The following is an 11,594-nucleotide window of genomic DNA, read 5'->3' on the forward strand; positions in this document are numbered from 1 at the left end:
TCTCATGTGCTTTTGGTTACATGTTTTTTCTTCCTCTTTCTATTCCAGTTCCTGCAAAGATTCATTTGCCCAAAAACTTGGAAGGCATGGGAGCTGTTCATGCCCTCCGAGGGGAAGTGGTGAGCATCAAGATTCCATTCAGTGGCAAGCCAGCCCCTGTGATCACATGGCAGAAGGGACAAGATCTCATCGATACTAATGGACACTACCAAGTCATTGTTACACGGTCATTCACATCTCTTGTTTTCCCAAATGGTGTTGACAGAAAAGATGCAGGGTTTTACATTGTTTGTGCCAAAAACAGATTTGGAATTGATCAAAAAACAGTTGAATTAGATGTGGCTGATGTGCCTGATCCACCAAGAGGTTTGAAGGTAACTGACATTTCAAGGGATTCAGTCAACTTAACCTGGAATGAACCAGCTACTGATGGTGGAAGCAGGATCATAAACTACATTGTTGAGAAACGTGCTACAACAGCAGAGCGATGGATTCGTGTTGCACAAGCTCGTGATACACGATACACAGTGGTGAACCTATTTGGCAAGACCACCTACCAGTTCCGTGTAATTGCAGAGAACAAGTTTGGCCAAAGTCAGCCTTCTGAACCCACTGATCCAATTGTAACAAAGGAAGATAAGACCAGAGTATTGAACTATGATGAAGAAGTTGACGAAACCAGAGAAATTACGGCAGCTAAAGCAGGTCACTATTCTACAAAGGAGCTCTATGACAAATACATGATTGCAGAAGAGCTTGGACGTGGGCAGTTTGGCATTGCACACCGCTGTGTTGAGGCAGTTTCAAAAAAGACTTACCTAGCCAAATTTGTCAAAGTAAAGGGTGCAGACCAAGTTTTGGTAAAGAAAGAAATTTCCATCCTAAACATTGCTAGGCACCGAAATATCCTGTATCTTCATGAGTCATTTGAGAGCCTAGAAGAGTTGGTCATGATCTTTGAATTCATTTCTGGGGTTGACATCTTTGAAAGAATTAGCACAGCTTCATTCGAACTTAATGAAAGAGAAATAGTAAATTATGTACGCCAGGTCTGTGATGCACTAGAATTTTTACATCGTCATAGCATTGGACATTTTGATATTAAACCAGACAATATAATTTACTTCACGAGAAGAAGCTCTGTAATTAAAATTGTTGAATTTGGTCAAGCCAGACAGTTGAGGCCTGGAGACAGCTTTAGACTCCAGTTCACTTCTCCTGAATATTATGCGCCTGAAGTACATCACCATGACTTGGTCAGCACAGCTACAGACATGTGGTCAGTTGGTGCTCTAACATACATACTTCTCAGTGGCCTTAACCCTTTCATTGCTGAAACAAACCAACAAGTTATTGAAAATATTCTAAATGCTGAATACAGCTTTGAGGATGAAGCATTCAAAGACATAAGCATCGAAGCCATGGACTTCATTGATCGCCTACTAGTAAAGGAAAGAAAATCTCGGATGACAGCTGCTGAAGCGCTTAATCACGTGTGGCTAAAACAGCAGACAGAAAAGACCAGCACCAAAACTATTAAGACCTTAAGGCACAGGCGTTACTATCAAACTCTAGTAAAGAAGGAGTGGAACACAGTTGTGTCAGTAGCCCGCATTTCCTGTGGAGGCGCAATTAGATCCCAGAAAGGCATAACAGTGGCTAAAGTTAAAGTTGCCCCAATAGACATTGGGCCTATTGCTGGGCAGATAAAGCATAATGTTTCAGAAGAAGGAGGCCATGCCAAATATGTATGTACGATTGAAAACTATGATGAGTCCACACAAGTCACATGGTACTTTGGTATGAGGCAATTAGAAAGCAATGAGAAATACGAAATCAAATATGAAGATGGTGTGGCAACCATGTATGTCAAAGATGTTTCTAAATCAGATGATGGTACCTACAGATGCAAGGTGGTGAATGATTATGGTGAGGACAGCTCTTATGCAGAACTTTTTGTTAAAGGTGTGAGAGAAATTTCTGAGCACTACAGATGCAGAACTGTTAGAAAAGTGAAACGACGGGTTGATACTATGAGACTGTTAGAGCATCCCCCAGAATTTACTCTGCCTTTGTATAACCGCACTGCATATGTTGGAGAAAATGTCAGGTTTGGAGTAACTATAACAGTTCACCCAGAACCTCGCGTAACATGGTACAAATCAGGCCAGAAAATCAAACCTGGGGATGATGATAGGAAGTATACTTTTGAATCAGATAAGGGTCTTTATCAACTTGTCATCAATAATGTCACCGAAGAGGATGATGCTGAATACAGTATTGTGGCACGCAATAAATATGGTGAAGACAGCTGCAAAGCTAAGCTGACTGTGATTCCACATCCCCCTCCAGCAGATGCCACACTCAGGCCAATGTTTAAAAGACTGCTGGCAAATGCTGAATGTCAAGAAGGCCAAAATGTCAGTTTTGAGATCAGGGTATCTGGTGTGCCAAAACCAACGTTGACATGGGAGAAAGATGGTCAACCTCTATCCTTTGGTCCCAACTTTGATATAATTCATGAAGGTTTAGATTACTATGCTTTGCACATCAGAGATACTTTACCAGAAGACAGTGGCTACTACAGAGTTACTGCTACAAACAGTGCTGGATCTACAAGCTGTCAGGCTTATCTAAAAGTTGAACGCTTGAAATACGTCAAGCGTGAGTACAAGACAGAAGAAGAGCGGGAGAAACATGTACAGAGGCAAATTGACAAGACCTTACGAATGGCAGAAATCCTTTCTGGGGTTGAAGCTGTTCCACTGACACAAACTGCACAAGAGGCTCTCAGAGAAGCTGCTATCTTATATAAACCAGCTGTTAGCACAAAGACCGTTAAAGGTGAATATGAAGTTCAGAAAGAAGAAAAGAAGGAGAAGGAGGAAAGGAGACTTCGTATGCCATATGAGATCCCAGAGCCTCGCAAACATGCTGCTCTTGAGGAAGATCAGCAAATTAAACACTTTGTGCCTCTGTCAGACATGAAGTGGTACAAGAGGCTGCGAGACCAGTATGAAATGCCAGGAAAACTTGAGAGGACTGTTCAGAAACGCCAGAAACGCATACGTCTTTCCAGGTGGGAGCAATTCTATGTGATGCCGCTGCCTCGCATTTCTGATCAGTACAAGCCTAAATGGCGCATACCAAAGCTGACACAAGACGATCTTGAAATTGTGAGACCAGCACGCCGGCGTACCCCATCTCCAGAGTATGAATATCACTATAGACCAAGAAGGCGATCGCTTGGTGATTTGTCTGATGAGGAATTGCTCATGCCGATAGATGACTACTTAGCCATGAAGAGAACTGAAGAGGAAAGACTGCGCCTTGAAGAGGAGCTGGAGTTAGGCTTTTCTGCTTCCCCACCAAGTAGAAGCCCCCCACGCTTTGAACTGTCTGCCCTTCGATATTCTACTGCAGGAGCACAGGTCAGTTCAGAGGAAGAAAGAAAAAGAGAGCTGAGGTATTCAAGCTATCACATTCCAACTAAAGCTGAGACAAGTGCAAGCTATGCAGAGCTTCGTCAACGTCACGACAGGGCTGCCTACAGACCACCTAAACAAAAGCAAAGAATAATGGATGAGCGGGAGGATGAAGAATTGCTCCGGCCTGTTGGCACTGATCAGCGACTCTCTGGATACAGGAGTGAGCTTAAATATATGGCAGAGGAAGAAAAGAGTAGACTCAGGAGAAGGAGGGAAAGAGAAATAACGGAGATCACATCAGAAGAAGAAGAAGAAATAGAAATGGTGCAATATGGTCACAGGGAATTTTCACCCTCCTCTAGATTACTAAGGAGAAGAAGATCCCTGTCTCCAACTTACATTGAATTGATGCGTCCTGTATCTGAATTAATTCGACCTCGCTCACGGCCTCCTGAAGAAAGTGAGAGAAGATCCCCAACGCCAGAGAGAACTCGACCACGCTCACCTAGCCCAGTTTCTAGTGAAAGATCTCTCTCCCGGTTTGAGAGGATGGCAAGATTTGATATATTTTCTAGATACGAGTCCATGAAATCTGCTCTGAAAACTCATAAAACGATGGAAAGGAAATATGAAGTTCTGACTCAGCAGCCTTTCACCCTTGACCACGCTCCTCGCATTACCCTGAGGATGCGCTCACACCGGGTACCGTGTGGCCATAATACTAGGTTCATTCTCAATGTCCAGTCAAAACCAACCGCCGAAGTGAAGTGGTACCACAATGGTATTGAGCTCCAAGAGAGCAGTAAGATACACTTCACCAATACGAGTGGTGTATTAACTCTGGAGATTCTCGACTGCCACATTGATGACAGTGGAACATACCGAGCCGTATGCACAAACTACAAAGGGGAATGCTCTGATTATGCAACACTAGATGTTACTGGAGGAGATTACACTACATACTCTTCCCAGAGGAGAGATGAAGAAGTACCAAGGTCAATTTTGCCTGACTTGACAAAAACAGAGGCATATGCAATCTCCTCGTTTAAGAAAGCATCTGAAACAGAAGCAAGTTCCTCAGTAAGAGAGGTCAAATCAGAAGTGTCATCAACAAGAGAATCACTTTTATCTTATGAACACTATGCTGCTTCTGAAGAAAAAGTCACTGCAGCTGAAAAAAAATCACTGGAAGAAAGGACTTCACACAAAGCATTTAAAAGCACTCTGCCAGCAACAATCCTTACAAAGCCACGGTCAATCACAGTTTCTGAAGGGGAGACTGCAAGATTTTCCTGTGATGTTGATGGTGAACCAGCACCAGCAATAACATGGCTCCATGCAGGTCAACCTATTGTTTCTTCAAGGCGCGTCCAAGTAACACGAACACAGTACAAGTCTACCTTTGAAATTTCTTCCGTCCAGGTATCAGATGAAGGAAGTTACACTGTTGTGGTGGAAAACTCTGAAGGAAGACAGGAAGCCCACTTTACTTTGACCATTCAAAGAACAACAATTCCTGAAAAAACAATTATATCACCTCCAAGGATCAAATCTCCTGAGCCTCGTGTAAAGTCACCAGAGCCAGTTAAGTCCCCTAAACGAGTGAAATCTCCTGAACCCATCAGCAGTCCCCCAAAAGCTAAGTCACCACCTGCAGACAAAATGGTAACAGAGAAAGTACAATTACCAACTGCTTCTCCACCAAAGATTAAACAACATCTGAAAGCAGAAACTCTTGGAGATAAGGTAAAGTTATCCTGTGCAGTTGAAAGCAATGTTTTAAGTGTCAGAGAAGTGGCTTGGTATAAGGATGGTAAAAAACTGAAAGAAGACCATCATTTCAAGTTTCATTATGCAGCAGATGGCACTTATGAGCTCAAAATCCACGACCTCATGGAATCTGACAAAGGAGAATACACCTGTGAAATTATTGGGGAAGGAGGTGTTTCAAAAACTAACTTCCAGTTTACTGGCCAAGTATTTAAAAATATCTATTCCCAGGTAAGAGGTGTAACTGAATCTCATAAAACAGTTCAGAAAGAAGATGAGTTACTTACGGTTTCTAGCCAGAAGAAATCAGTAGTGGCAACTGAAGAGAAATCTGCAGTTCAAGAAGTCATTAAAAAGTCAGTTGTTACAGAAGATATCAGACAAATGAAAGCAGAAATTACAGCTTCTTCAACTAAAATGACAATGTCTGCAGGGCAAAAAGTGACAGTGAAGGCCAACATTCCTGGTGCCTCTGAAGTAAAATGGGTGCTAAATGGAATGGAGCTGAGAAATTCAGATGATTACAGATACGGCGTTTCTGGAACTGATCACACGCTAACTATCAAAAAGGCCAGTAATAAGGATGAAGGTATACTCACCTGTGAGGGTAAAACTGATGAAGGTATTATTAAATGCCAGTATGTTGTGACCCTTTCTAAAGAGCGCTCCAGTGAACCAGCATTCATCATGCAGCCTAAGTCTCAAAATGTCAATGAAGGACAAGACGTGTTGTTCACTTGTGAAGTCTCTGGGGAGCCTTCTCCTGAAGTTGAGTGGTTAAAGAATAATCAACCTGTAAGTAATCATTTAATATGTTTACTTGAAAAAATAGAATTAATAAAATTTATCTTAATGAAACCATTTTTGTTCCCCTCCTTAGATTGCAGTTTCATCGCATCTCAGAGTATCTCGCTCTAAAAATATATATTCGCTTGAGATTCGAAATGCCACAGTGAGTGACACTGGAAAATACACAGTCAAGGCAAAAAATTACCATGGGCAGTGTTCTGCTACAGCATCTTTGACTGTACTCCGTAAGTTTGTTCTTCAGATCTTGTGTTCAGCATAGTCACAACTTTTTGCTGTGGTGTGTCTACTAAAATTACTTACAATAAAATCCACTGGCAGTGTTGACTTCAGTATTTTAAGATGTTCATCTTTCTTTTAAATATTACATATACAGCCCTAAAACAGCATTAGAAATCTTTTTAACACCCAGAGTAGCACAGAGGTGCTCTATTACATCAACAGGTGCATGGTAAGAGAAAGCTATGAGCATTTGTTCTAGGATGAGTATGTTAAGACCTTGGTGCTGGTAATTATTCTTTCCTCTAAAAGGAAAAAAAATCTGTTTACTAAAAAAATCTGTTACAATAAAATGAAGTCATTCCACAGTTAAAGATTTTTATTTAATAGAACTGGGTTAACTATTTTATTGGCTATACCATATCCCAGTTCCTAGCATCAAGGTGTGGTTGTGATTTGCTTGCATGACTGTGTGTGGGTTTAAAGCAAAGCTGCAGTGATTGAGCATTCCTGTTGCCCTTTATAGCAACAAAACAATGCAGTGAAGTAGATTTTACTATTCTGTTTTTAAGAGCTTGAAAATGTTTCACAGCTTCTACAAATATGAACTGAGCACACACAATTAATTTCTCAGTGTCTAATTCTAGTAATGGTTCTAATAAGAAACACTGTGTGATGACCTGTTTTTTCTTAAGTATGTATGGTTTTCCTTGAAGCTCATACATATTGTAAGTTTCATTGCCTATTTTTTAATTTCTAAATTACTGCTTGTGATTTGGATATCTTGACTCAAATGATTGTAAACAAGTGTATACTCCACTGCAGTTTTCCACTGAAAGCAAAGTATGCCATCTTCATTTCTGTAAAATTAACCATACAGAACTGCATGACTTTGTTAGTTAATGTGATGTTGTTGCTTTTTCCCTCTATGTTTGCAATGCTCCTCAGCTCTAGTTGAAGAACCTCCGAAAGAGGTAGTATTGAAGACCAGTGGCGACGCAAGCATGCACGAAAGTTTTTCTTCTCAGTCCTTTCAAATGGCTTCTTCTAAACAAGAGGCTTCATTCAGCAGTTTCAGCAGTAGCAGCATGACTGAAATGAAATTTGAAAGCATGTCTGCCAAAAGCATGTCCTCCATGAAAGAATCCTTTGTAGAGATGAGCTCCAGCAGTATTATGGGGAAATCTAGCATGGCTCAACTGGAGAGTTCAACCAGTAAAATGCTTAAATCAGGTCTGAGAGGTGAGCATTACAATTATTGGTAGAGTTAGTGCTTCAGCTATCCTGAAGTAGTCCTCAGAGTAAAGCTGCTTCATGGCTTAGTGAAAACAGACTAACTTGGTATTTCTTCCCCTATTTTATAAAGGAGTACCACCCAAAATCGAAGCTCTCCCATCTGATATCAGCATTGAGGAAGGAAAAGTTCTCACACTATCCTGTGCCTTTTCGGGTGAACCTGCTCCTGAAATAACATGGTACTGCAGAGGGAGAAAAATTACCAGTCAGGACCAGCAAGGCAGATTCCACATCGAAACCAGTGAAGATCTAACCACCCTCATCATCATGGATGTCCAGAAGAACGATGGTGGACTTTATACTCTGAATTTAGGGAATGAATTTGGTACCGATTCTGCCACTGTGAATATAAATATCCGATCACCTTAGAGAGCTTAATCTGTATTATTTACACTTGTATTTTTACAAGTGATTCATATATGGACTGAAATATCTGATATGTAAATATAAAAGAAAAATATTTTTTTACCTACCTGAACGAGACAAAGTCCAGATCTATACATTATGACTTATAGTCATTATTGACCTAAGAATTTAAACCACTTTTTTCACTGACATGTACATACTGTATATAGCCGAAGTTAACGGTTATGAAGTTTTGTACCGTTTATTTTATGACATTTTGAAACGTAACTTTTGGAACTAACAGTTGGCAGGGGAAAGTTTCCTAGCAAACGACTACCCTGCTCAACTTTTAACTAATTTTTGCACCTCAACTCATTGTTGATGTCTAAGAATGCCTCAACAGGTAGAGAGGCTCCCTGTTGAAGATTACCTACACCTAAGACATGATACTGTGCACAGTATTACATACGTGCACAAATATTTATGTTGAATCAGAAATGTAAGGCATTGGTGATGTTTGCAATTACCCTCCTGTAAGCATTGCTTTAATGTTTTACATTGGATCTGATTATGTCATAATTTTCCTACCTGACTGACAATTTCTGGACAAAGTGCGAGCGGCCAGCACTTTGTTCACCCACTGTGTACTGTTTCTGACATATTGACTGCCTGAATAGCTTTTAAAAAAGTAACATCACCTGGCCATCCCCTTAATCAACAAAGCTATTTAGGTATTCAAGTGCAGCAGCAGTACCCCATCTCGGAGGTTCTTAGGGTGCAGTGAGTGAGTTTGTGTGGTAGTATTAGACACCCAGTAGTCACTTCCGGGCAACTAAGCAATGAACCACAGTTTGAAAACAAACTGTTGCTACAACACCAAATACCAGCCTTCACTTCAATTTGCTTTAGTTCTCCTAATGTAGTGATAGAGCTTAGTAGTTGTTGAACCTCCTTGAGATAGAATTGTTCATTTGAAATAAAGCATGCTTTCTGCACCATAAAGTCTGTGACTCCTTTATTTATTATGCTGCTTTTACAGTTCCTGTACTACACTACAGAAAAAGAGTTGCTGAAACAAAAGATGAGACAGAAATGCAGTTCACCAATGTAAACCAGGTAGTTAACTGTTGACAATCCAGCCATCTGTCAGAAACAGCCTATCCACTAGCCAGCCTTGGAAAGTTACTTCAAAAAAAAAAAATGTTCTTCACAGGTTCCTTATTGACAAAGGATAAATTCTAGCACATGCCTAAGCATTGTGCTGTTCTTACCCTTCTGTTATTTCCAGGCTTTCCTCTACACCATCTTGGTTTTTTGGCAGCTTCAACCTGTACAGACTAGTTGACCCTAATTGCCTGGACCAACAAGTTGTCACCTGCAGTGGGTGATTAATCAATTCTTCATCCCACAAGTCAGATGACTTATCTGTCAGAGCAAAGCCTGTCTTCACATTTGGGGAGCTGTGGGAGGGGTTGGGATATGTTATCCATGGGGAAAAGAGTATCAAGGTCAAAGGAGCAAGTCTGCTTCTAGAATTCACTCTGTAGAAAAAGCTTGAGAGCAAACACATTCACAGAAATGCAACACTTCAGGAGCTGTAAAATTCTCTGAAGTGGAGCAAGAGCATTACTTAGCAAACATGATGTCATCGCTGTGATTCTCAACATACCACTAACACTAAAAAAAAAAACCAACACCACAAACAAGTTCATCAGAAGAAATGGAGCAGATAAAATGTTCAAAAACCTATGCCAAAAAGACTCACTGTAGAATCTTTTTTTATACTTTCCTATAACCCTATATATTATCACTGTCTTTCCAAATTATGCAGGAAAGCTAAGAAATAGGGACAAAACAAGGATTAATGTAAAAAAAAAAAGGATTTCAGAAAAGCTAAGCTCAGGATCAGAACTAAATCCAAATTTTTTGAAGTGATGGAAGCAATAATTATAAGTATGAAAGTGTTTAAGAGGACATGGTATTTCTTCCTTAGAGAGAAAAGTTTAAAAAAATTAAGTTTAAAAGGCTGTTTATTTTAATCTTTAAACCATTCAAAGAAAAAAAAAATATAACTCAAGAAAGTTTCTAATTCTCATTTCTTTAGATGTTTAAAAACACACCAACCAACAAACTCAATACAAGAAAAAAATGCATAGGTACAGTCTTGTTTAGCTAACAAGTAATTTGTGTACACAGGCACATAATAAAGCTAACACTAAAAACACACTAGATATTTAATTATCTCAGCAGAAGGAGATAAGTGATAGACAGCATCTGCAGATTTAACCCTGGCCTCTTCTACACAAAGGCTGCTGGAAACTAAATCTCACATGGCCTCTAAACACTCAGTCAATGAAGAGGAAACACACTGTGTGTGGTTGTGTGTGATGGTGTAAGCAAGTTCATCCTGCCAGCACCTCTCTGGCCCAACTCTGCACAGCACTTAAAAGCAAGCACTTTTGGCAAATGAGTCACTCATGTCTAAAAATAGGATTTAAAATGCTTAGGGGCTTTGCTGAAACACAGCTTGAATAGATAATGTTGCAGGCCGACCAGCTGAGCCAGTGTTTTTCCACAAGACTGCTAAGCAAATGCTAACCTAGAGTGACATTGCTGAAGTCACAACCCAAAGCTTTGATATCCCATTGCACAGAACACATCCCTAAGAATAACATTTTTCAAGACAATAGATTAAGCAATCTTTGGGTGAAAAGACATAAACATTTTGAATTATTTACTTATTATAGCCAGGTCAAATACTGGGATTTCTAACTATACAAGCTGACATTTGATTTCTTAGATAGATCAGATCTATTGTGCTATAGGACCAAATTTATAAAAGTATCTCACCACTGATATAGTGTATGAAAGCCTTTGGCATTCATGTTTCCTGAGCGCTGATGCGTAAGGAAAAACTTTTTAACAAAGCTCTGTGAGCTGCTGTATAAATCCTACTATAAAGCTATGTATTCTCCACTACCATTTTACATGTGGCAGCCTGAGAAAAATAATGTAATGGTGGAGAGTAATAATAACACTGAGAGATTAATTTTATTGCATTCTAGCTGGTTTTCAGACATAGACATTTCCTTTATTCAGGTATCATACCCCTTTTAAAAGTTTCTAAGTTGCACCAACAGGAAAAACAGCTTACACCAGAATATTCAGTGATAGGGGTGTAGCAAAACTCAAGTTTATAATTTGTGAAAATGATCTTTAAAAAACAAATAGGTGTGATTTCAATTTTTAAGTAAGGAATAACATTTTTTGCAGAAGCAACCATTGAAGTATTCCTATCTCAAAGATTGCTTTCTCTGAGGAAAAGAAGTTTAAAAAGTGAAGCTGAATTACTAAGTTGAAAGACATAACATTAATTTACAGTACTTTAAAAGCCTCTGAACACTGAAATCTCAGTATTCATAGCTCTCCAAATCACTGAATGCCTCCCCATTAATTCTTTATAACTGAAGCTGGTAATTTCCTAGCATTCTATTTCTAATTATCTGATGTTAGGAGCTTTAGAGATATAACCAAAGTTACTGCTTTTCATCTAAATATATGTCCCATGCTTATATTCTTTAGGTGATGAAATTTGAGCTAGTTTCAGACTGATCTCAGAAGCACATGAGATCAAAACTAGAAGTACCAACTACCTATGCTGTTGAGGCTCAGCTCTCATTCTGCACTAGCAAGAATGATGCAATCAGGCATTCCTGATAAGCTCTCCCA

General features: G+C 39.6%; 1 protein-coding gene across 1 annotated transcript in view; it reads left to right on the top strand.

Annotated features, from left to right (window-relative positions):
* TTN (titin) overlaps positions 1 to 7,909 on the top strand; it is a 234,120-nt gene extending 226,211 nt beyond the window's left edge. Inside the window, 4 exon segments of the mRNA XM_066553743.1 lie at positions 49 to 5,993; positions 6,079 to 6,232; positions 7,173 to 7,466; positions 7,591 to 7,909. Coding sequence (XP_066409840.1) covers positions 49 to 5,993; positions 6,079 to 6,232; positions 7,173 to 7,466; positions 7,591 to 7,889 — 6,692 coding nt within the window. The 3' untranslated portion in view covers positions 7,890 to 7,909.
* The last annotated feature ends 3,685 nt before the right edge of the window (positions 7,910 to 11,594 follow it).

Source organism: Molothrus aeneus, chromosome 7 (genome assembly GCF_037042795.1).
Source record: "Molothrus aeneus isolate 106 chromosome 7, BPBGC_Maene_1.0, whole genome shotgun sequence".
NCBI lineage: Eukaryota > Metazoa > Chordata > Aves > Passeriformes > Icteridae > Molothrus > Molothrus aeneus.